This window comes from Mesoplodon densirostris, chromosome 7, assembly GCF_025265405.1.
Source record: "Mesoplodon densirostris isolate mMesDen1 chromosome 7, mMesDen1 primary haplotype, whole genome shotgun sequence".
Lineage (NCBI taxonomy): Eukaryota > Metazoa > Chordata > Mammalia > Artiodactyla > Ziphiidae > Mesoplodon > Mesoplodon densirostris.
Genome location: NC_082667.1, coordinates 75,404,454 through 75,432,453, shown reverse-complemented (window position 1 = coordinate 75,432,453; position 28,000 = coordinate 75,404,454). Strand labels below are relative to the sequence as shown.

The following is a 28,000-nucleotide window of genomic DNA, read 5'->3' as shown; positions in this document are numbered from 1 at the left end:
TGTAAGTATCATATCATGTTAAATTCCCCAAAACATAAAGTTTGCTAATGCAATACATTAAATTAGAAATGCTATCAAATTTCTTCTGGGCTGTATGTGTGTGTCTGTCTGTGTGTATGTTGGTGGGGGAGACTGCAAAGAAAAGATATTTTTCCATTAAAGGCTCCAACACACTTGAGAAAGCCATCTAAAAGCACTATCAGTCTACAGCACACATGCGATTGAAATTAAATTCAAAGAGGGTGTTCTAAGCATCTTGTTAGTTTGAAAAATCCAGTTTCCTCCAATATTTTAATTAGGCCACAAATTTAGAATCTCATTAAGAAATAAATGGTTATGTATAAATTTCAAATGGGCTTAACTATTCAGAGAAATCGTCCATCTTACTTTTTAGCTATTCATTCAAGTTTCCAGCACAAGAAAGAAAGCATTTAATGTATTTGAAGGTTTGTACTTAGCAGTACAAAACTGCATATCTTTTTCTTCACTCTAAGAAAGCCACACCTCTTCCTCCCCAAAATAACTTTCTCCATCACTTTACCATGCATTGTTTTCTATTTCCCATATTTCCATTAATTCTGATTATGTAATGGAGAAACAAAGTTCCAATTAGGCACTCATCCTCTTAATACCTTTGCTAATGGATTATTCCCAAGTAACCAGGCAAAAATTCTAAAAAGTAGCCACAGAGACTAGGCTTGCATAATAGCTCCAGACGGCTGGCAGGGGAGAGTGTAAGGAGCTGGCACAATGTCAAAGAGCAAAAGACAGCTGGAGCAGGTACAGGTGGGTGGTTGGAATTCACAGACAATGAAAATGTAATAAACGCGTTAGGCCACAAATCTTACTCATGTCAGGCTCATGTTAGAGGACACATACTGGGAAGGAAAGGAAGGTTTTAAGAAATATAGATGATTAATCAAACAACTATAAGCTTACTCTGAAAGGGTGAAGAAATAAAAATAAAAGCAAAAATAAACAAATGGGATCTAATCAAACTTATAAGCTTTTGTACAGCAAAGGAAACCATAAACAAAACACAGAATCGGAGAAAACATTTGCAAATGATGCGACTGACAAGGGATTAATTCCCAAAATATACAAAGAGCTCATACAACTCAACAACAAACAACCCAATCAAAAAATGGGCAGAGGGCCTCAACAGACATTTCTCCAAAGAAGACATACAGATGGCCAACAGGCACATGAAAAGATGTTCAACATCACTAATTATTAGAGAAATGCAAATCAAAACTACAGTGAGGTACCACTTCACACCAGTCAGAATGGTCATCATTTTAAAAATCTACAAAATACAAATGCTGGAGAGGGTGTGGAGAAAAGGAAACCCTCCTACACTGTTGATGGTAATGTAAACTGGAGCAGTCACTATGGAAAACAGTATGGAGGTTCCTCAAAAAACTAAAAATAGGGTTGCCACATGATCCAGCAATCCCACTCCTGAGCATATTTCTGGACAAAACTATAATTCAAAAAGAAACATGCACCCCAATGTTCATAGCAGCATTATTCATAATAGCCAAGACGTGGAAGCAACTTAAATGTCCACTGACAGATGAATGGATAAAGATGATATGGTGCATGTATACAATGGAATACTACTCAGCCATAAAAAAGAATGAGATAATGTCATTTGTAGCAACATGGATGGATCTAGAGATTATCATACTAAGTGAAGTAAGTCAGACAGAGAAAGACAAATACCATATGACATCACTTATGTGTGGAATCTAAACTATGACACAGATGAACTTATCTACGAAACAGACCCAAAGACATAGAGAACAGACTTGTGGTTGCAGGGAGGTTGGGGTAGAGAGGGATGGAGTGGGAGGTTGGGCTTAGCAGATGTAAACTATTATATATGGAATGGATTAAACAAACAGGTCCTACTGTATAGCACGGGGAACTATATTCAATATCCTGTGATAAACCATAATGGAAAAGAATATGAAAAAGAATGTATGTACGTATAACATATATATACATATATATATGTTATAGATACATACATTCTTTGCTGTACAGCAAAAATTAACACAACATTGTAAATCAACTACACTTCAATAAATTTTTTTAAAAAGAGGTCTTTTTTAATTCTCAAGGATTACTAATATCAAAACACAGAGTAAGTTTAGGAGTTTAAGACTTTAGCCTGTAATTTCAATTGACCAAATCATTTCAGTTATTAAAAAGCAGAATTAGAAAATCTGGGATAAACGAATGGGAAGAATGAGATTTTGCTTTTCACCAATTAAATGAATATAATGGGTGCTTAACGGTCATAAATCTGGGATTTAGATACTTAACTTTTCAAAATTGTAAAACCAATTTCAATGAAAAAAAGAATTCCTCAAAACATCAAAGAACACAGTTAAACTCATTTGGATATAAAATAATTATTGGCTCAAAATGAACTGAAAAAATTTTAAAGAAATCATATAATCTTTTGTATGTCAATCTGAGCAAAGTATTGAAAAGAATCAGGTTGAAGAGTCAAAGTTAACATGACTATAATCTGTTTCACACAGTTTCTGACAATACAGTTTTCAATACAAATTTTAATTCTGAAGTTATAATTAGTATTTTAAAAACAATATAATTAAATTTTAAAATAATATAAATATTTATATCATAACACCTATGTAAATTCATACCTTCTTAAGTAAAGGCCTACATTTTATTAACATTCTGAGTCTCCCGGTAAAGGCATATATTGTTACCTTAGTATGAATATACATTTAGAAATTATTTAAGAAAAAAATGACTATATTTTAATAACATTTCTGGCTACACTGTAGGTGTTTTCACATATTATCTCACTAATCAATGTAACTAGTCTTCTAGACAGAAAGGATTATTAACATTTTTCTTAAAGCAGTTGATTAGTCTGAGGTACAGATTACCTCAGGTAACTTGAACAAAGTAACAAACTAGTGAGTGGCAGAACCAAATGTGAAACCAGATTTGTCTAACTCTTCTAAAGTGCATACTTTTTCTATTACACCAGGTTGATTCTTTAAGGAAAGGTAAACAATCAGTTTCTTCATTATTTTTCTCACAAGAATATAAAATATTACACCAAATAAACATCTTATTTCCATATAAATTGAGTGTTTAGAGTTATTGGGAGGAGCAGGACATTAATTTCTGTCTATGAAGATAAAGTTGAGTGCTCTCAGTTAATTATATGATAGGTAATAATGAAGAATCTATAAAGAAAAATCATTCTGTAAACATGGTTCCCTAATACTTTCTCTTCTGAACTAAACTAACTTTTTTGAAGTCTACTGACCTATTAAAACAGATCTATTCGATAGTCTAACAAAGGCAAAGATAGACTGTCAAAGGCAATAGTCTTTTTCATTTATCACAAGCCTGGTAATTCATTAGCCTGTCAATCAACTGCACTACTAGAGAGATTTGTGAAAGTAGAATGAAATAGCTTACCGTGCACAACGATGTCTTTGTGATTTTTAGGGTAAAATCTGAAGAAAACTCCAAATCTGAGACACATGTTGTATGGCAATCTATATGCTACCCGTTAAAAAAGAGTGGAGGGAAGAACTTAGTAAAAATAGTAAAAACAAAACCAGAAACAAACAGATAAGTATTCCTTCTTTTTTTTACGCAAAAAGCACTACTGTAAACCAATGCTTTGCCAACTTTAATCATTCACACCCCACTTTTGGGATTATTTCTAAATTTAAGGGCTACTAGCACTATTATTCAGTTAATTTTTCTTTAAATCAAATTAGTATTTTTTACTTAGACTTCTTATAAGAATAATATATATCAAATCATGGCTCTGTTGTACTAAAGTTTTTTCTAAGACACATTAAAATACTCTCAAATAAAAAATGTTTTCCTGTGTTCCAACTAAAATCATTCTGTATACCACCGGTGGTATACATTTACAATAAATTATGTGTGATAACAGTTCATATTTTTGTAGGAAAAGCCAACTTGAAAACATATGCTATTTAAAAGGACAAGGTGTTTTAGAATTCACTCTTGTAAGTGCATCTGAAGTTTCTTACATACTAGGAAAAACCACAACAATTCCAACCAACAAGCAAAACCAACTATGAAGATTCACTTCAGGAAAAAAAATTGTCAAATATCCTTATTTTCTTATTCTGCCCTACCTAGTTCAAATCCTTCTCCATTTCACTATGGAGAGTAGATGGACTCAGCTACAGCAGTGTGACCAAATGATGCTGTAAAGGCTGTCAACATTTGACTTACCATGAGTAGGTATACAGTGAATACAATTCATATGACTACCTGAGACATTACTCTATTTTAAATAGTTTGAGAAAAATTTTAAAACGTTACAGCATGGTTGCCATTTATTTATAGGAGGATTGCAGAACACAGAACATACTATATTTACCTAAACAAAGAAAATAACAGAAAGGGTGTATGTGTGTGTGTGTGTGTGTGGGTGTGGGTGTATATATATATATATATATATATATACATATACTTTTTAAGCACCTTTGTTTATCAGTCCTAAATTTTCTATTTCAACTATTTTATTTATTCACAGAATTTTTGGCATTAAGCAAAGAGATAACTAGAAAGAGAAATTAGCACACCCACATGACCCTCCTCTTTCTGCTCAGTCTTAATGCTGAGTTGGCTTACACCCCTACCCTGAGTCAAAGAATCCAAATAAATCGCTTACACTCAGTATACCAGGGCAGTGAACAGTCCTACAGTCATTAACCAGGCTGTATTTTTTTTTCTTAAAAGCTGAATGCAATTTTAATCAGCTTGTTGTTGTTGAAAAACTTTATGTGATAACTTAAAATAGTTTATCAATTTAAGAAAATTAATGAACACTAACTGAATATCTACTTTGTGCAGAGAACAACTATTGATACTATGAAAGTAACAGTGGACTAAAAAAGAAGAGACAATGTTCTGAACTTAACACTGAACAGGCTATATTTATTTGATGATACAATTGAAACAGATGAATTAAGAAGTCTTTTTAAAAAGCAATAGGATTTTCACTCACTGCAAAGTTATTATTCCACCCATGTAAATTCGACATAGCAAAACTGACAATAAAACTAGAGATTAACATGGTGAAGAGTAAGATTAAAACACAAAAGGAATTAACTAAGCAATGTGAACATAGTAGGGTTTTAGTTTCATGGGCACAGTCACTATAATTACTTAATCTGAAAGGGCTGGAAGAAATCTGAATGAGAGAAGTTGTGTGAAACATATATGAATGAATAATCTGGCTGCTAGGATAAGGCCAGAATGTGCTGGTGAAGCAGAAATGACAATACAGCAGGACTTTTTGCCTTCACTAAGCCAAAAAAAGATTCAACCCTTCAGTATAAGGAACTTCAATATATAAAGAGAAGTGATTCCAAAGGGATGACACAGTGAACTGGCAAATATTATGACATCAAGCTGCTTTAGATTAATTAAAATAGAAAGAATAATTACTGTTTTGAAGATACATATATAAAATCAATATATTAATTTGAAATACTAAACTCATAAATGAAAACTAAGAAAAATAGCCATACTGTTAAAGAAAATAAAATTAGTAAAATACCTACCTTAATACTACAGGGGTCTGAAATAAGAGTCTCTGGATCTAAAACTTCCACCACAGCTTCTGGAATAACTGCTTTCTTCATGCAGGACATGTCGAAGCCATAGACATCATCCCAAAAAGTAATTCTATCAGCATGTTTATTCATATCACTTACTGCCACAAGGCTGATAGTGCAAATATCAGGGTAGACTGTAACAAATAAAACATCCAACAATCTAGCATTAACTCTCTATAACAAAATATAATTTTTAAAGTCTAAATATAAATATCAAATCCAACAGTACAGATTGCTAGCAAATGATTACTAGCAGCGGGGGATTAACAAAGGTGGAGATCAGAGAAAATAACCAAGTTCCATGTTGTAGCCTCTTTAAAAAAATAATAAATAAAAGATTTCTATTACTGTGATGGTAAGATTAAAACAAAGATTTCAATGATGGGTTCCCACTCAAATTATTTTAAAAGGATGGACACAATCCTGAAATAAACATATTTATTAACATTAAACATGCTGACTGTAAAAGAGGTACTAGATGGTACTAGATGAAACTCCTCTGAAACGTGAAGAGGCAAATCCTTTAAAAAGGTGTGTTGTGTGATAGAATTTTACAGTTGTGTAGAAGACCAGTTCATATTACCCTCTCTTATTCATTATGAAAGGTAAACATTTATGAGCACCAAATGTGTGCTGATAAGTTATTCTAATTTACAGACTGTGGATACATGTCCCTACTCAAACTTACATTTACACAATTCTGACAAATATATTAGCAATTATTAGTGATGTAATAAATACTAAGAAAGGGGAAGCACAAGTTACTAAGGGACCTATAGAAAAAAAGAGCTAACTCAGATTTGGCTGTAGCAGGGGAACAAGGATATTGTTTAAGGCAAAAACTGAAGACCAACTAAGTTACCAGTGGGAGGGGAAGAGTGTTCTAGGCAGAGGGGGCAGTGGGCATGTAGGGGCACAGTACACTCCAATTTGAGAGGAACAGTGAAACAGAAGGCGACAAAGGAGGGACCAAAGAAAACAGTGCTGAGTAAACCACATTGATAAATTAGACTTTATTCTAAGAATAATGATAAGCCAGCGAAAAATTTTACATAGGGTAGCAACTTGATCAGATTTTGGTCTTAGAAAAGCCACCTTGAGTGCAATGTGGAGAATAAAGGTAGGGAGCAAGACTAAGAGACAAACTAAGAGATAAATGTAATAATACAGGTGATCTGAAATAGAGTGACGGTTGTGGGAATGGAAAAGAGGAGATACAGTCAAGGTGTGTTTCGGAGGTAGAACTCATAGGGCTGTAAGACCGCCTGGCTGTGAAGGTGAGAAAGAGCAAAGAGTCAAGGATGACACGGTTTTAGACTTAGCAACTGGGTAAACTGTGGTACTAACCATTGTAATAGGAAATAAAAAAGGGCAGATTCAAGAGGAATATGAGAGTTTAATGCTTATGAGACAAACAGGTAAAAATATCCAACAAACAGCTGACTATACAGGTCTGAAATTCAAAAGCAGTGATCTGGGTTCAATATATAAATTTGGAACCATGGGCACATAAATTCAAGTATAAGTTATGGGAGCTTATGAGGTCACCTAGGGATACATAATGAGTAGCAGAATTTAAGGGATGAGTAGAAGAAAAGGAGGCTGAAAAGAAATGGCTGAGAAGCTAGACCACAGAAGTAAGAAGAAAACCAAGAGAGTAAGTGTTAAGAGAGGTAAGGGAAGAGAGTGTTCAGGGAGAAACTCTCTTCTCATAACTAGTAAAAGTCTTTATAACACAAAATTTAAAAAATAATATTGAGGTTCTCTTTTTTGGACTAATAAATAGCAAAATTAACTTTTTCCTTCAAATGTCAACATTTAGGGGATTCGTGAATTAAAATATAAGTTACATACCCCTGTATCAACAAACTGAAAGCAAGTACCTATGTGCCAAAGAAATGCACAAAGGAAATAATTTTACTATTATTAACTAGTCTTCAGACTTAAACAGCAGAGAAATAACCCTCTCCTTCCCCCAAACTCTGTTTCTCTCCACAGCTGTAGGAATTTTATTATTCAATGACAGCAGCACTAAATTATCTTCTAAATAAAGCCCACGATAAGATCTGCTGGCATCAGAGCAACTGCTTCTTCCAAACCTGACATGTGAGATACCCAGAAAAAATAACTGGTGCTATGTCACTGATAAGAAGTTTCTCAAATCTTCTCTAAGGGGGCATGTAAGGCAGATATGATAGCTGCATTGGGCTGGAGTCGACTGCTGTGTAAACTGAGTTACTTCTACCCTCCTCTTCCTCCACGGACGTGTTAAACCTCTTGACTGTGTTTAAATTTCTGATCAATACAAATTCTTCAAAGTAAATGATGTGCTACTGTAAATGCTGACCCAGCAAGAGTATCTGCTACAGGAAAGGTATGTATTTTTAGTTTCCTGAACCAGGTTCTTACTATGAGAAGCACTGAAGAAGAAACAGAATTCTGAAGCAATGTTAGATAGTTGGCGACTTCTTTTTGTATACTTTGTCAGACTTAATATGACCATCATGTAAGCTTTCCAACATTATATCCTGTTAATTTCACCCTTAAAGAGGAACATAGTAAGGGTAGAGATCAGGGGTCAGCAAACATTTTATGTAAAGTGACTGCTTTAGGTTTTGTGTATGGTCTTTATTGAAACTACTCATCTCTGCTGCTATGATGTGAAAGCCCCAAAGACAATATATAAATACACGAGCATGGCTATTTTCCAATAAAACTTTCTCTACAAAAACAGGCAGCACACCAGATATAGATATCCCTGATATAGATGAGGGAAAAACGGATGAGGGAGGTCATTATCAGGTCCATTATACTGCGCTACTTCTGGAAGCACCACTGTGTCCAAATATCCCCTGGAGTTGTGCAGTGTACATTCAAGCTACTTAACATGGTTCACAGAGTTCTTCTATTTTAGAATATTATTAAAAATCTTAGTGAACTTAAAATACTTACTATCTAGCCCTTTGTAGAAAAAGTTTGCAGAACTCCAGCTCTGTATCAAGCAATATGATGTACTAGTCAGTAATATTACTAAGAAATAAGGACAGCTTTTTCATTCATAAGGAAAAACTATAAGTTACTAAAACTAATCAAAAAGTTTTGAAACTATGTTGGTAATAAGAGAAACAGACTAAAGAGGAATATGATTTAACTTTTCCAAGGTTTACTTATTTATTATTAACTTATTAATTAATTAATTTGGCCGCTCCAGGTCTTAGTTGTGGCACGTGGGATCTTCATTGCGGCATGCGGGATCTTTTAGTTGAGGCAGGCATGTGGGATCTAGTTCCCCAACCAGGGATCGAACCCAGGTCCCCTGCATTGGGAGCGCTGAGTCTTAACCACTGGACCACCAGGGAGGTCCCTCAAGGTTTATTTTTCAAGCTAATTATATTTCACAAAAATACAGAAAATCAAAAGAATAAAATAAAGTACAGAAAATCATGGTTCCTGTATTTGTTAGAATTTAGAAATGAAATTAGTTTTTATCTTTCAGTTAATAAGATCTATGAATATTTATGAAAGACTTGTTATCAATGCTATAGGTCAATTTGATTCTTTATCCACCTCCTCATAGCTGGCTAAAATTTTGGGCCACTTGTCAGAATCCTGACTAACCCTTTACCTTCATATTCTGACACATTTGTCACCTGATTTTTGTCAGAAAGAAGCATAATTGGATAATTATTCCTTCTTGTAGGTGAAATTAATGAAGTGTTGATTGGACAAAAGCACCCTCTTAACAGACCATTTATAAATTCATGGCTTTGACATCTGTGTCCTTCTCGATTCACTGCCCAGAATTCATCTGTCACTAGAACAGCTCACATGGTGAACAGATAAAGATGGGAAATCCTTTATCCCTTAGAAATGCCTCACAAACTTTTGGACACTAAAGGATAAGACTGAGATGCATAAAGAAACAATTCCTAGTAAACACTAGCATCACTGCTTGTATATAAATAACCAGAGAGGTAAAAGGTTTAGAATGAAAGGAGATAATAAATAAATCAAAACAGACTGTCCTTTTCACAATATATGTGAACCACATGGAGATAGACTTCAGTGAAATAATAGTCAACAATACAATGACATGCATAAATAATTTGGGAGTTGAATAAGCTTAAAAAATTAATTATATAATAAGGTTATCTTAAAAATTAACTAATATTTATTTGGAAATTGGAACATTTTCTCATTGTTAACTTATAATAAACGTATAAATAGTGATTAGGACCACATTCTAAAGCTTAACTAGGCTAAAATGTTGCTGCAATATGCATTGAAAAATTATAACATGAAAAAAGAGTAGAAAATGACACTACTGCAATATCACTGAACAAAACAAAAATAATAAACATGGGAAAAATAGATTTGACGATGAGGAAGTACACAGTAAATTATGGAAATACTAAAGAAACCTCTAAGCACTATGAGACAGTGTTAGTGGCTGATTACACTGAGATATGTACTATACAAACAGCAGGCGATAACACCATGATGCCTAAATTCATTTCAAAACTTTTATAAGGTATATAACCTTAACACTAATCTCATGTTTACCAGCTATAACTCAGGAGGGGAATTAACATTTATTGAGCAACTATTTTACGTCAAGCATCTCATTCAGACTTTTGACTGATTCTATAAAGCTGGATTATAATCCTCATTTTTCAGATAAGGAAACTGAAATTCAGAAAAATTAAGTAACCTGCCCAAATTACTGGTCTTCATCAGCTAACTAGGTAACTAATCATCTGATAAAGCAGGGATTTAACTCAAAGTCTGACTGCAAAATCTTTATGCTTTCCATTTATTCATGATGCCACATTTTATGCTTTTCAAATGGAAAAAAAGGAAAGAGGAACTCGACTATCCCACAGTAAATGGGTACCTGTTGGAGAAGAAAGAGGAAGGAAAAAAGGGTTGAGAAAGTTTAGAGATTAATAAAATTTCAGGGCAAAGTGAGGAAAATGGAAACATTCAGCCTTACCCATTCCATCTGAGTAAAGGAATGAAGTGATAAGGTAAAAGAGATCCTAAAAAGGAGAGCAACCAAGCAGAAATGGGGGAGGAGTCAGTAAACTCTACAGCTCAGCTTTCTACAGAGAGGGAAATAGTAAGAAAAGTATATTTGTAAACATGGACTTTATAACAGAGGCAATTTCTTATTAGCATAGATCAGGTTTCCCATGCAAATTCTAATGCAAAACCTGAGAGAGACAGATCTGTCAGTGTATATAGTACATATCTGCCACTCTATTTTGCTGCCCCCCTCTGAACTGTTTGAGAGATTTCCTATGTTGAAGCAGGGCCTACTTCCCTCTATAAAAGCTGAAAATGACAAAAACTTGCTTTCCCTCCCTCCCTCCCTCGCAAGTTAGGCATGAGCACATGACTTAGGCTCTACTAATGATATACACCTAAACCTGTGTCTACTTTTCAGAGGCAGCAATACCTACTGCTGGGTACATCTTAAATACATTCTTACGACAGGACTCTTCCCCTAGATTTTGGTTCAAAAGGATCTGACGTGGAGTCTGAAGATCCATATTTTTAACAAAAGGTCCCAGTGACTGGGATGGTCTGCCAAGATTAGGAAACAATGACTTAGGAAACGGCTGTCTTAGTAACTTGCTTTGTACTGAACATAGTGCTCAACTTTATAATCCTGACAACTATAAATCAGAGAAGATGTACACTGTGAAGGACCTCATAAGAAAGTTGAGTTTTGTTCTGACCATATGAGGGGGGAAGAAACCTTTCATTTTCCTTGCAATGAAAGGCAATGAAAACAACATTCTTTTCCAGTACCATGGAAGATGTCTCCTTTTATGGGCACCTACATTTCTATGCAACAATTATGACTTTACAAAACTGTTATCAGTTCTGAGGAAGTTTCAAAGCAACGAATTATTTCTTTGTGCTCCTACAATTTCAGTTGGTCCAATTCCGGAGGATGTCAACCCTGATTACTTGACTAAAGTGGAGTCTGCTAGGCTTCTACATGGAAATTTACTCTTTTCTCTTTTGTAATTAGTAGATATTTTGTGCAGAGATTCTTGGAAACTAGGTAAATATTCCATTCTTAAACTTTCAGATTATTCATTTTATATAAAAAAACCTTTTCAGTAGCTATGAAGATGGGCATGATTTTGCTCCTTAATGCTAAGCCCTATTCATATAATTATATAATATTTTGCCCAAATTCCCTTTTGTTTGGTATCAGTATCATGACTTTTTTTCTATTTGCCTGAGTATCTTTTTTTTTTTTTGCGGTACGCGGGCCTCTCACTGTTTTGGCCTCTCCTGTTGCGGAGCACAGGCTCCAGACGCGCAGGCTCAGTGGCCATGGCTCACGGGCCTAGCTGCTCCACGGCATGTGGGATCTTCCCACACCGGGGCACAAACCCGTGTCCCCTGCATCGGCAGGCGGACTCTCAACCACTGCGCCACCAGGGAAGCCCCTGAGTATCTTTTTTAACCCAAGTTTAACTTTTCTATATAATTTTGTTTTAGGTGTGTCACTATATAGCACACAGAATTGGGTTTTCTCTTGTGATCCAATCTGAAATTCTTTTTCACTTAATAAATGAATTTAGTCCATTTACATTATTGATATGAGAACTTTTTCTTGTTCACAACTCTACCATTTTATATTATTCTGTATCTGTAGTTTTTGTTTTATTTTGTTTTTTAAGTAGTTCAACTACATGGTCTTTTTGCTTTTTTCCTAAGTATTAATTCTTTTATTTACAAAGTTTGCCTTTTTGTTCTAGTAGCTAACTTTATAATTACAACTTTATAGAATATCTTTAGTTGTCTATTTTTAACAGTATTTACTAATCTCCTATTGCGAGTAATGATAAAGTTAGTATATTTCCTTGTTCTTCCCTTTCCTTTCCTCTTCTTAATCACCCAATTATTTTTTTAATTACAAAAAGAGACGTATTGATAATACTAACAACAATTACAGAAGTAAGTAGAGAGTTAGTACAGAGTTTTAATATATTTTTCAAAATAGCTAGAAATCAAATTATGTCATAATTTATTTGACCTGAAGGAGGTGGAAGATGCTGCTTCATTCATTCATTCATTCATTCATTTATGGCTGTGTTGGGTCTTCGTTGCTGTGGGTGGGCTTTCTCTAGTTGTGGCGAGAGGGGGCTACTCTTTGTTGCAGTGCATGGGCTTCTCATTGCGGTGGCCTCTCCTGTTGTGGAGCACGGGCTCCAGGTGCGCGGGCTTCAGCAGTTGTGGCACATGAGCTCAGAAGTTGTGGCTCGTGGGCTCAATAGTTGTGGCTCATGGGCTCTAGAGCTCAGGCTCAGTAGTTGTGGTGCACAGACTCAGGTGCTCCGCAGCATGTGGGATCTTCCCAGAGCAGGGCTTGAACCCGCGTCCCCTGCGTTGGCAGGCGGATTCTTAACCACTGCGCCACCAGGGGAGCCCTCATATATATATTTTTAAGTCATCTCTATTGAGGTAAAATTTACATGCAGTAAAACTCACTCTCTGTCCTTTTTGATGTATAATTCTATGTGATTTGATAAATACAAAGAGTTACACAATCACCACTACAATCATGATACAGACAGGATCAATGACCACAAGCCTCACCATTCAATTTTAATCAACAGTATCATTTTAATATTACCTCTGTAGTGCTAAACGTGCTCTAATGCTATTACTTGAGTTGTCAGCTTTAAATGATATCCCATAAATTCCTATTAAAGATAAATCTGGGCTTCCCTGGTGGCGCAGTGGTTGAGAGTCCGCCTGCCGATGCAGGGGACGCGGGTTCGTGCCCCAGTCCGGGAAGATCCCACATGCCGCGGAGCGGCTAGGCCCATGAACCATGGCCACTGAGTCTGCGCATCCGGAGCCTGTGCTCCGCAACGGGAGAGGCCACAACAGTGAGAGGCCCAAGTACCAGAAAAAGAAAAAAAGATAAATCCATTTAAGTATACACACTTTCCCACCTACCTCCTGCATTCCCTTCACAATCTTTGTGAGATGTGGTATTTGACACTTTTAGGGTATAAAGCATTTACATTCTATGCTGTCATCCTAAAATATACATTGGTTTTCATCTTAACTCCTTGTAAAAATATGCATTGATCTCAACCTAACATTTTCTTGGTTTTGCTCCTGATCTCTTGGTTGGCTGAATGTAAAACACAACAATTTCTGATATACAATTAGTAAGTCTTAGCTAATAATAAAAGAAAATAGTAAATCCACTTTCACTAACTTTACAAAACTTAAAAAAAATTTTTTTATTTGGCCACACCACATGGTTTGTGGGATCTTAGTTCCCTGACTAGGGATCAAACCTGGGCTCACAGCAGTGAAAGCGCAGAGTCCTAACCACTGGACTGCCAGGGAATCCCCACAGAGCTTTAACAGTAGTAAATGAGTACCTCTAAAGTACTGTGGAATTGCTTGGTGATAAGGAGCATGAATACTCAAGTTATTGGCTGACTGTCTTTTATAAAGGCTTTACTCCATGCCATTAAATATGAAGTGAGACATAAACTGAACCTGGATTCATGTAAAAATAAACTGTGGTCCCTTCATGCTTATATGGTCTCCAAGAGTCTCCCTCTCTCATAATTCAATCATTCTTTCTAAAATCTTGACACTGCTAATTGCTTAATAAATCTTTCCTTCAGAAAAACATGAAAGAAAACTTTGTTTACAATAAAAGAATGAGTATCTAGATGATATTTATTCACCAAGGCATACTTAAATACACAAAATAGGCTAAACCACTTCATGTTACTCATTTCTGACTTTTCCTACTTTTCTTGATTCTTTTAACAAGTAACATTCAACAGCACTGCTTATGAAGTTAAATGCTGACCTCTCTTCAATATACCTCCAGATTATCTTAGTGCTAACAGCAGTTATATAAAAATATGGAAAGAGCTAGAATAAAGCCTCCACTTTATCCCTTTGATGATGGGAAATAGCTCTGCCACTGTTTCAGCTATAACCTCATTATTCACATGGCAGTAAGTTCTTAATGAATTTCATCAAGAATTCAATTTAAATGTATTAAGTTGCTGTCAGTCCTTCAGTAAGATCAATGAACACCACTCAGGGAGGTATAGAAACAGTTTTCTGAATCTTCCCTAGAACAACTTCAAGGCAAGAATTAGATTCAATAAAATGCACCTTAGTAAAGAAACAACAAGGGATACTGAAAAGAACAAGAATACTGGAGTCTGGCAGATCTGAGTTTAGAAAAGAAAAAAAATTTCAAGGCTTGGACACTTAATATGTACCATCCAGGACACCTATGTTTCTAAAATCATAAAGGGCTGTTGTGAGGATTACAACATGTGAGGATTACATGTAGTAAGATAAACAAAGGTACAGTATATTATTTGGCAACTACTGGACAATCAACAAATGGTAGATAATATTAGTTTTTAGTCATTAAGTGTAGCTGTCTTTAAAAGACAATCACTGCAATTATTGACAGATACAGCCAATTGTTGCAGGGTAAAATATATCTAAAAATTCTAGCCACGTTCACGTCAGATATCAGAAGCATATCTTGAATTGGTTGCAGGAAATTCAGTGATAAAATGAGAGCATTTTGAAAAACAAAGGCAATCTATTTAAATGCTATTATAAAAAGAACTCAACTGTACTGGAGAATTTTCTCTGTGCTTTATGTTTTGGCCTTACTGATTTTTACTGCCAAAGTAATTTCATAGAACATGGATGGGCAGGAGGCATAAGTATGGTCAAGTGCTTTATGTCACCAGTTCAAAATGTATCCTCCTTTTCACCCACTTTTTTTTTTTTTTTTTTTTTTGCCATAAGCGGGCCTCTCACTGTCGTGGCCTCTCCCGTTGCGGAGCACAGGCTCCGGATGCGCAGGCCCAGCGGCCATGGCTCACGGGCCCAGCCGCTCCGCGGCATATGGGATCCTCCCAGACCGGGGCACGAACCCGTATCCCCTGCATCGGCAGGCGGACTCTCAACCACTGCGCCACCAGGGAGGCCCTCACCCACTTTTAATAAAACAGTTTTATCAACTGTACTCTGACCATGAAAATGATTTACTGGTTCTGAAGCTTTGAGAAAGCGAAGGTACAGGGAAAGGTGAATGAAGGGAGACATGCTATTCAATTCAGTTTTAATGATTCAATGCAAAAAAACATGTATGATGTTCTATCTATGTTCCAGGAGCTGTGGAGCTCAGTGAAGAGCCAAAGATGAGCAAAACATAATCCCTGAGAACATTTATTTGTATACAACTGTTCATAGCAGAAAGCCTGTAAAAACACAATCTCACTTTGAGTACGCAGAGCTAATATGATTAAAAGTTCACCATGGCCATGAAAAGGAAGCCTTCCAAATTTATTGGGATCTATTTAAAAATACGATTGGGTATACTGTGGTTTAAAAACTTAGTAGAAACCACTCACTACTTAAATGCTCTTGTTAAATTACAAAGAAGCCAGGTTTATAAATTCAGTGAAGTCATGGAATATTTGCTACCAAAGTGAATGATCTCCAACCTAGTATGAAACATTCTTTTGGGAAAAAACAAAAACAAACAAACAAAAAAACCCTAAATGTCACAAAGATTAAAAATCAAAGAGTCTCTGTTAGATTTTTACTTGAATATCAAAAAGCTTCCAAATCTAGTCCTTAGTATTTTTATTAAAAGTGTTCATAAGAATACCATTAACTTAAGAGTCCTGCATATCTTATTAATGTTCTACTATCAACGGTACACTAAACAAATGTCTTAAATCTTCCTCTGATGGAAATGTCTTTCATCTCTATTGGGAACTTTCTCAGTCATGCATAGTTTATTTGAAATCCAAAGGTTCATTTGGTTCTGCCAGACTAAAATTAGATGACTAAAACTAGAATTTTATACTCACCCGATCCTCCTTTTGCCAAGTATTTGTTCTTTGCATAAAGGACAGAATCTAACATGGACTCAAAAAGAAGAAAATAGCCCTGTATAAAAAAAGAAAAAATGGATTTTAGAAAAGTGCAGTATCATCATATGCAGTTCAATTTAAATATCTGGCTAGTGTTTTAATGGAAAATACACTTTTTGTCTCTACCATATAATATTCTGCAAAGTTTGAAATTATTTTTTGCAGTAAATTCTCCACATAATAATTATTAGAAAATCAGGCCAGGGAATGGACTTGAGGACATGGGGAGGGGGAAGGGGAAGCCGGGACAAAGTGAGAGAGTGGCATGGACATATATACACTACCAAATGTCAAACAGATAGCTAGTGGGAAGCAGCCACATAGCACAGGGAAATCAGCTCGGTGCTTTGTGACCACCTAGAGGAGTGGGATAGGGAGGGTGGGAGAGAGGGAGATGCAAGAGAGAGGGGATATGGGTATATATGTATATGTATAGCTGATTCACTTTGTGATACAGCAGAAACTAACACACCATTGTAAAGCAATTATACTCCAATAAAGAGGTTATAAAAAAAAAAGAGAAAAGAAAATCAGGCCAGGGTACAAAGTGGATCCAGAATGTTTATTACAGCAGAATATACTGAACCTTCTCTACCTGTGCTTCCACTTTCTAGACTATTATTTCTTCCGCATTAAAAGGAAACTTTCAGATAGAAATTGCTAATGTACCCTATAATTTCCTGGAATACTGCAATATTAATCTAGAGCAATAGTTCTTAACTAGATTTTGCCCTTGGGGGACAGTTTTGATTGTCACAACTGGGTGGGGGGCAATGCTGATAAACGTCCTTCACTGACACAGGACGGCCCCCAAACAAAGAAATGTCTGATCCCAAGTGTCTATAGAGCTAAGGCTGAGAAACTCTGGTCTGGAACACCTTTTCCCAAAATGTTTCCTGCCCAAAAACATTCTCTTTGAAGAGTTTTTTTTCTTTAAAAAAAAAAAAAAAAAAAAGGAGGGGAGAGGTGAGAAAGACCAGATGCTATATCATCCTCATATAGAGATTCATAATGCACATCAGCACATTAACAGTTCTGAGATGTGTTATGGTAAAGAGGATGGTTGAACAAATTCTAAACAAGTATTACCCACTTTTTAACTAGAAACCTCTTTTTTTCTATTTAACATGTATCAACACCTTGCACAACTATGTTGTTTGAAATACATTTAATGAAACTCAGCCCCAGTGTGCTCCAGACTCTGGAGAACACTTGACTCCTCCACCAAGAAAGGCTAATCACAGCACAAATGAAAAGATAATCTGCCACTACCGGTGCACAAGCACAGTACATTCTAATAGTATGCTATACACTTTATTATAGAAATGATAAAGTAACCATGAGTGAGAGATCAATGCCAGTTTCTGTCAGTCTTCTTCTGGGGCCCATCCTCTAATAGCCCTGAGCAGCAGGGAAAGTCAAGTGTTCAGCACAGTGCTTAGCACATAATACACCCTATTATGGCTAAGGGTTAACCAATATGAATGTCACTCTCATGTCAGCATTCTAAATCAAAACTGTTCTCACTCATTTGTTCTGTGCACAAATAACTAAGAGGATCAATACACAACACAATGAACAAAAATGTTTTAAATGTTTCTCTAGCACAGGAAAAACCTGCAAACCCAGAATGGATAATCTTCCCAAGAGATTAACAGCAAATTTAAATTTACAGATAATACAGCTCTAGTGCTTGAATCACTTATAAAGGAACCTAATTAAATTGCTGCTAGCAACTCTACATTGGGATTTACCTTCTCCCCACAACACACTAATCCACGGATAAGAAAATAATTGCCTACAAAAGACAGACTTAGCAACAAAACTCTTTTATTACTGTGTTTACATTAGGATAATTAAGGATTTGGTGGAAACTGCTTTCCTTGATAAAGCTCTTCAGTAAAACGTCTCTTATAAGTTAGTTCCTCATTAATATCATCTGTGTATTCAAAGCACAAGAGCCTTCTGGAATTCAACGAAGAAATCTTTATCAATCTGACATAATTCATGCAGATCTATGCACACAAATGCTTATAAATAAGCATTCATCAGTTGATTAAAGTGAATTATAATTTTTGCCAAAAAAATTATTTAAAGAGGATGCATCTATTTACCTAAGAGGAAAAGATCAGTTGGTAAAACATGTTAATAGGTTGGGGAAAAAACGGTCCTTATTTGCAAGATTGTTGCATGTTAAAACATTAAAATAAAATAAAATCACATTTTCATACAAATTGAGTACTCATTATAGTCCAATCTTTTTTGGAAGGGGGCAAAAAGTATAGTGTGTTACTGATCTGGCACCATGTCAAACTGTTTCTAGTATTATTCTTTCAAAGTAGCTAGTTAAATCTAAGTATTTTCCCTCTGTAAGTTCAAACTCCATCTTACTTCCACATACTACAATCAAACCAAAAAAGTTTTTTCAATCCGTAACTGAAAGCAGCTCCTTCTAGCAACATGCTCGTTTATTGCATTTAAGATAGTTATAATTAGCCATTCATCTAAGATTAAATAACCGTATTTTAAATCGGTACTATGGTCAATACCAATAGAACCAATTTAGAGGGTGGACTCTTGGATTTAAATCCTAGAGGAGCTTCTTTCTCTATGTGACGTTGGGCAAGTTTACAAATGAAGAAATGGAGACTCAGTGACATTAAGTGACAATAACAATGGTATTCTACACCATAGAGCTGTTATGAGAACTAAATATGTTAATACATGTAAAAAGGTTTGGAACAGTAAATGTAATTAGTTTAACTAAAAAAAATTAACAGCTACTTAAAAAAATATATTTGTAAAGGCTAGTGAGAATTTTTAAATTACATTTAATACAATAGAGAAGGAAGGCTTACCAGATTGTCCAGAATTATATAATATTTAGTGAATGGTCCTATATTAAAATCCACGAGTCAGAACTAAAATTATTCCCCCCAAGGAGTCACTTTTTTTTTTTCAGACCAGCCAAGACTATACGCATTGTGTGCATACAAATAAAAAAAAGATAAAAATAAGAAACCTTTCTTTAAAATGCTTGAAATTTCTTTAAAATTAAGAAACAGGACTTCCCTGGTGGCACAGTGGTTGGGAGTCCGCCTGCCGATGCAGGGGACACAGGTTCGTGCCCCAGTCTGGGAAGATCCCACATGCCGCGGAGCGGCTGGGCCTGTGAGCCATGGCCGCTGAGCCTGCGCGTTCAGAGCCTGTGCTCCGCAACAGGAGAAGCCACAACAGTGAGAGGCCCTCATACCGCAAAATAAATAAATAAGTAAATAATAAGTAAATATATAAAGACAAACAAATATAAATAAATAAATACAAATAAATAAATAAATAAATAAATAAAATTAAGAAACAAAATTTTAAACCCAATTGAAATAATTTGATCAGGTTGGCCAAATTAGTGCCAATTCCAACTTTAAGATTCTTCTTGCAAAGATAGAGAGATTTGTTTCGCTGGGCTAAAAAAGCTAATTTTACTTAATCTTCCGAACTTTAGTATTTATACTTAAGACTTTCCTATATGTCTGCTTCCATTTAAAATAATAAACACCAATAAGCACTCTTCCACATACCCCATAATGATCACCTTAGCTAAGATGAGAATCCTGATCAAACAATATTAGAGAGTTTCTAAGGTTCTAACTATTTAAACAATGTAATTTTCACATTAGAGAAATCAGTACTAGCAAGGTTAAGTGAGGTATTTTAGGTCACGTAGCTGGAAAATAATACTGAACAATTCTCAGATCCCCTCATAAACACTGGCCTTAAGATTCAATTCCCAATGCTGCTAACTAAACTCAACAAGAGATAAGAGTGCAAACAAACAAAACAAAGATAATCATCCCGGCAGCAAAAACATCCTTTCATAAATGCCATGTCTTTACTTCCCATTTTTTAGAGTCAGCCAACATTATGAGGTCAGAGAGTTTCTGAAAGCAAATAATCAAATGTTTTTGTTGATACATGTAAAGGATTTAGCAGAGTGCCTGGCACAGAGTTAACACATAAAACCTATAAAGGGCCATTTTTTATAACTCTAATTTGGCAGAAGTCATCATATGGGGTCAGCTACTATGGGGTAGAATTGGGCTAAAATGGATTGAAGCAGAAGGCTAAAGCACATCTTTCTTTTTTTGTCTTTTCCCATTCCATTTTTTTCTCCTTTTTCTCTCTTCACTGCTGTATAATTAAAAACAATACTTTATTTCTGATAATACCTTTTTTATTTCTGTAGCAAGATATTTTTTGTATATGACAAGGCTTCTACTCTGTCAAAGCAGTTTCTAAACTTTATGTTAAAGAATAAACTAGCAAATCAGTAGAAAACCATTCCTTCAAAACAAGAATAGATTATACATATTCATATTTAGTCTATCTACTAAATATGCCACATTATGACTATGATTATGATTTTGGCCATGTCGCGGGGCTTGTGGGATCTTAGTTCCCCTACCAGGGATCGAACCTGGGCCCTGGCAGTGAAAGTGCCTAGTCCTAACCACTGGACCCAGGGAATTCCCAAGCCACATTATTTAATACTCAACGAAGACTGACAATTTTACTGGTCATTTATTCCACTTAGTATCCAGATATCTGCTCAACTATTACCTGCTCAAAAGGGATTTTCCTAATGTCTCCACATAAAATATCTTCTTTTTCCCCCACCAAACTCTATCTCTTTACCCTGCTTTGTACTCTATCATAGCAGTTAAAATTGGTTATTTTAAAATGCTGTTTTGCTTTCTAAAATTAAAATTCTCAAATAATAATAGTGGTGAAAACTGTCCAAGTTCATAGTATTAAGTGTTCTTTTATGGAATATCTTATTTAATTCTTCCCTAAAGCACATGTTATTGTTATTTCCATTTAACTAATGAGGAAATTAAGGCTTAGAAATGTTAAATAACCTAAAATCCTAAGACTTAAAAAAAACAGCTCACAGTCACAGAAACAGTTGAACAAGTCAGAATTTGGAACCTTGGTCTATCTGACTACAGAGGTCAAGTTCTGAATAACTATTCTATGTTGCTTCTTAAATTGATTTACCTGATTGAAAATAAGACTTGGTATTTGTATTATATTATACTACATTTGTAACTAAGGACTCAAGTGTTCTGAAATAAGAAAATTCCCATAGAGCATATTAAACAGATTAGAATTTACAATAGGTATCTGATTAATAATATTTCAGAGTGAACGCTTATTTGGCAAGTGGCTGTTAGCCACCATTCACTGTGGAAAATATTACTTTAGAAAATCAATGAATATACTAGACTATATGTAGAAACAAAACTTAACACTTGTGAGATAAATGAAAATGTCTAGTTAAAAACATTAGCAGATGAAAAGTTTCATATATGGATGGCTTGCAGTTATTGTCCTTTCTCTCAACTTTCCACTTTGCTAAACTTCATTTTACTATAGGCTCCCTACGTGACAGAATAGGCTTTAATTTCCTGGGAATTGTCCTTGGTTCTGAACCAAGTCATTTATTACTGATATCAGAAGGCTTTGCTCCAAATGCCCTGCTCACCTGCAGTGTAATTCAGACTGTAATTTCACAGGCTGCTGCCTCACCTGTAGGGGTGCCATCTGGAAGAGAATTATACCCAATACTTCTCCCATGATGCTCATGGGGCACTTTTCTTCCCAAACTGACATTCACTTTTTAAAATTAAAATTTGCATTTACACTTCAAAAATTAATAACTACAAAAGGAACACACTGGATCAAATCTGGAACTAGAAGAACCATTAACATTATTCACTGAAATAGGAAGCTTATTTTAAAATGCCTGCTCATGGTATCTTCTTGGAATAGATAAATTAATGATAAAAGAAACTTGTGATACCTTCAGAATAAGGTGCTTCTCTTGACTTATTTTTTTTCAGTTCAAATAACTGAATTACTGACACATGCTTAGGTAGAATTAACTATTTTAAAAAGTGAGGCAAGGGGAAGGCAACAATAAAATGACAAGTTTATGTGTCGCAAGTCTAGTGACAAACAGTCAATAATCTGGATTTATTTAAAGATAAAAAATAAAGATTTATTTTAAAATATTTAAAGATTACTTCCAACAAATAAATAAACCTATGAAATCTAATCTCAAATTATTAAGTACATTTCTGAAGCATAATAAATATTGGATGACTTCTTTTTCAATACTCCTCTCAATTCTATCAGATTTACTATAGATAGAATTTTATCCAATGTGACTGGGACTAGTAGTCAGTTAACTGAAAACACCATGTTTTAAGTAAAAACATACAAATGTAAATTTGTTTACCAATATTACCAATATCCACTTGCCAAGTGGAGAATCCTTCAATCCTATAATTCCCACCCTCACTCCTAAGTCCTTCACAATTGTTTTAGTGCTTTATTTTACAACCATTTTTTCTTACAATATTGTTCAATAGTTTATGTTACTATTAACTGATTTTTCGTAAATAAGTAGGCAAACAAATACAGTAAAGCTCTTGGTAAACAATACAATCCAACTGGTAGGAGAAGAGGAGCAGCACACTGAAGGTACCTCATTAGCCTAAGTGTTCAGGTAGCCACAGGAATCTAGCAGGTGTTATACAAAAAGAATGCAAACCATCATTAATGTGGTGAATTAAACACAGGTTGGTTAGGAAGCTTCAATTGTACATGCATGTGACAGTATACTGTCATAATGTCACCTTTTAAGGAAAAACTTCCTTGATGCCTCAGACTAGGCATCAAGTGGCCTGTATAATATCATCTAAATTGAGGTATGAGTTATTATCAATGCATAGAAATGAGAACTCTAAAACAGGGTTTCTTATCCTTGGCACTACCAACATTTGGGGCCAGATAATACTTCCTTGTAGGGGCTGTTCTGTCCCACTGTAGGGTATTTAGGCAGCACTCTCCTCCAGTCCCCATCTCTCCTGAACTGCTGTAACCTAAAATGTTTCCAAGACATTTCCCATTACCCCTATATCCCAGAGGGGCAAAATCAGACATGCTCCCTCCACTTCTGAGAATCACTGCTCTAGATATGTAACAAAAATAATTAGATAAGCATTTTCTCCTCATCTACAGTGCTCTCTGCTAGAAATGTACCAAACTTAAGATTTTACAGGATGTGCCCGATCTTGTCTGATCTTAGAAGATTTAAAGGATGTAAAAGAACCTCTATTTACTTCACTGTTATATTTATAATAGCCTTAGACATTGAACATCTAAACTGCAAAGTTTTTTCAGTGATTCCCACGCCTGGGATTTGACTCTTTCACCTTAAAATGTGCTAATACTAACCATTTTATTTATCACAAATATGATAAGGAAGTTACATGAGAATTTCAAAGTACTTATGTAAAATACTTTTGGGTAAGATACTTTCCTTACTGGTAACTCTACGGTAACCGAGACAGATTATATTACACTCTCACACACCTGGAAAAATGCAAGGGGGCCGATGATATCAAGCAACAAGAATATCGGTATCCTTTGCACTCATCTGCCATAAAATGGGTAAAAAAATAATGCTTTGGGGCCTCCCTGGTGGCGCAAGTGGTTGAGAGTCCGCCTGCCGATGCAGGGGATACGGGTTCGTGCCCCGGTCTGGGAGGATCCCATATGCCGTGGAGCGGCTGGGCCCGTGAGCCACGGCCGCTGAGCCTGCGCGTCCGGAGCCTGCGCGTCCAGAGCCTGTGCTCCGCAGCGGGGGAGGCCACAACAGTGAGAGGCCCGCATACCGCAAAAAAAAAAAAAAAAAAAAAAAAATAATGCTTTGAACATGAACACACAGACATCTTTGTTCAATGTTTTATGTATTTGGTTAAGATAAATTTCTTAAAGCAGAATTTCTGGATTAGAGGATATGCACATTTAAAATTTTGACCTGTGTCATAAAACTGCCCCATAGAAAGACTATGACAATTTTTACTACCAGAACTACATGAGTGTACTAAAAACTTAAATGTAAATGGGGAAGGTATGAAGTTTTATACACACACACACACACACACACACACACATCTCCATGTTCTGGGTGGGGGGAAGTACTAACCATTAAGAAAAAGACTAATTAAATTTGACTACATTAAAATTTAGAACCTCTGTTCATCAAAAGACATCAGAAGAATAAAAAATAAGTCATAGAGTTTGGAAAGATAACACACGCATTTCCATCTCCAACAAGGAACAGTAATCAACAAGAAAAACGCGGGCAACCCAAAAGAAAAATGGGTTAAAAATATTACATACAGTTACGAGCCAGGAAATCACCAATAACCATATGCAGAGATGCTGAACTTCATTTAGTAATTCAAACACAATGAGACTACCAAATGACTACCAGACTGGCAATAATTAAGTACCAGACTGGCAATAATTAAGAAGTTATGCAGGGCTTCCCTGGTGGCGCAGTGGTTGAGAATCTGCCTGCTAATGCAGGGGACACAGGTTCGAGCCCTGTTCTGGGAGTGATCCCACATGCCGCGGAGCAGCTGGGCCCGTGAGCCACAGCTACTGAGCCTGCGCGTCTGGAGCCTGTGCTCTGCAACAAGAGAAGCCGCAATAGTGAGAGGCCCGCGCACCACGATGAAGAGTGGCCCCCGCTTGCCACAACTAGAGAAAGCCCTTGCACAGAAACGAAGACCCAACACAGCAAAAATAAATAAATTAATTAATAAACTCCTACGCCCAACATCTAAAAAACACAATAAATAAATAAGCTGAATGTTTAAGGCAATACTTGAACTTAGCTCTTAAAAAAAAAAAAAAAAAGTTATACAATATCCAGTGTGGCAAATCTATGGTGCAATGAGGTAAAAATACTTTGATCCATCCCTTCTTCCCTTCCTATTCTTTTTACTTTATTTTTGAAGTATAGTTGATTTATACAAAGTGGTGTTAGTTTCAGGTGCACAGCAAAGTGATTCAGTTATATATACATACATGTATATTTTTTTCAGATTCTTTTCCATTATAGGTTATTAGAAGATATTGAATACAGTTTCCTGTGTAAACAGTAGGTCCCTGTTATATATATATTTATATTATATATAGTAGTGTGTACATGTTAATCCCAAACTCTCAATTTATCACCCCTCCTTCCCCTTTGGTAACCATAAATTTGTTTTCTATGTCTGTGAGTCTGTTTCAATTTTGTAAATAAGTTCATTTGTATCTTTTTTTTTTAGATTCCACATATAAGTGATATCATGATATCTGTCTTTCTCTTACCTGAGTTAATATAATCTCTAGGTCCATCTATGTTGCTGCAAATGGCATTATTTCATTCTTTTGTATGACTAATATTCCATTGTATATATATGCTACATCTTCTTTATCCATTCATCTTTCGATGGACTTTTAGGTTGTTTCCATGTCTTGGCTATTATAAATAGTGATGCTATGAACACTTCGGTACATGTTATCTTTTTGAATTAATTTTCTCCAGATATACACCCAGGAGTGGAATTGCTAGACCATATGGCAACTCTATTTTTAGTTTTCTAAGGAACCTTCATTCTGTTCTCCACAGTGGCTGCACCAATTTACATCCTCACCAACAGTGCAGAAGGATTCCTTTTTCTCCACACCCTCTCTAGCATTAATTATTTGTAGACTTTTTGATGATGGCCATTCTAATCGGTGTGAGGTGATACCTCATTGTAGTTTTGATTTGCATTTCTCAAATAATTAGCACTATTGAGTACTTTTTCATGTGCCTGTTGGCCATCTGAATGTCTTCTTTGGAGAAAGATACATCTGTATTTCTAAAACAATATTCCAATCCTGCACGGTGATTGAAAAAAATCATTAATTATAACTGGAAATTCTACTCTTAATACAACTAAATTACTTGCTAACACTTTTATTGATGAGAATTAAGTTATAGTTATATGTAACATGGTGGTCCTACAAAACTCGTAAATTATAGATGTTTGAGACTACAGGAAAGATGAACTCTATTAACAGTATGATTCAGGGCTTAAAGAACAAGATCCCATTCTGTTTCCTGCACCAATGCATTTTAGGAGCTCCTGATCCTCTAAGTACAACATATACGCCAGAAGAAAAAAAAGAATATCTAGTTAGATGCATCAGTAAGCTGGCTTTCACCTTGAGAGCCATTTGCTAAAGCTAGTAAATAAACATGGAAAAACGGGAGATAAAACCCATGGTCCAGCCAAAGTGAGGAATATAAGACCCAAATAACAAAACAGAGACAACCAAATATATCTATAGAGTAAATGTAAATTTAAAATCTCACCTGCTGCCACCCTGCTCCCTCCCCAACAATCCAGTTTAGAACCTTGGTGCTGGGTGGTCAAACACATACTCCCCTCCACCCCACCCCCGCCTCCAATAATTCTTAACATAAGCCAGTCCTCATGCAAATATACAACCCTAATTTACAATGTCTAGGTGGCAGGAAAAACCTCAGCAATTTAAAAGTGATTCTGCAACATACTCTGCTGTCAAGACCGTGAAAAAACAGGTATTCTCATATTACTGTTGGTAAGAAAGCAGAATGGTAAGGTAAGTGCTAAGGAGAATTTGGCAAAAACTGTTAAGATTGCATATGCATATGCATTAACCCTTTGACTCATCAATCCCACTTCCAGGAAAATGAAATGAAATATGTGCAAGGATGTTCAACACAGTATTAGTTGTAACAGCAAAAGAATGACAGAAATTTAAATGAGTGTTAGTTATATACATTATATTTATCTGTACAATGGAGTATTATACAGCCATAGAAAGGAATGAGGTGTATCTCTCTATAATGATACAGAGTGATGGCCAAGATATAATTTTAAATTTAAAAAAGCAAAGCATAGAACAATGCATAGAGTATGTTAACTCTGCGTAACACAGAGTGAAAATATAAATATATACATATCTAATATCTTTTTAATAAACCAAAAGCTAAAAAAAAATTTTTTTAAGTTATCTATTCATTAAGGGACAAAAGGAATGGAACCACATAAATGTTTTTGTAATTAAAACAAAATTAAACTAAAAAAGGAAAAAGAAGCAATTCCCCCAAATTGAAGAAAAAGTAAACAAATAAATCTGATTGTATGTCAAGTTGGTTACATAACCAGAGGAAAATAATTAATTCAAGTAACATTGAAACATAGTATTTAGACTATGTATTTCCATGAGATATACTCTAGGACAAAAGAAAATATAGAGGGATCATAAACTGCATTAGAAATCTTATTGTTAGTAGTAAAATTGATATAAAAAGTTTAAAACTATTATAGGTAAACTATTATATGATAAAGTAAATAAACAATTATTATTTTAAGAATCAATATTTTCTGCATAGAAGAAAAAGATACAGTACAAAATTAAAGACTCTAAGTA

General features: G+C 35.3%; 1 protein-coding gene across 1 annotated transcript in view; it reads right to left on the bottom strand.

The window, feature by feature from the left end:
• PRMT3 (protein arginine methyltransferase 3) overlaps positions 1 to 28,000 on the bottom strand; it is a 153,123-nt gene that overhangs the window by 47,727 nt on the left and 77,396 nt on the right. The window contains exons 11-13 of the mRNA XM_060105019.1: positions 16,571 to 16,649; positions 5,607 to 5,794; positions 3,472 to 3,558 (exon numbers count right to left, since the gene is read on the bottom strand). Of these exons, the coding sequence (XP_059961002.1) occupies positions 3,472 to 3,558; positions 5,607 to 5,794; positions 16,571 to 16,649 (354 nt within the window). The remainder of the gene's footprint in view (positions 1 to 3,471; positions 3,559 to 5,606; positions 5,795 to 16,570; positions 16,650 to 28,000) is intronic.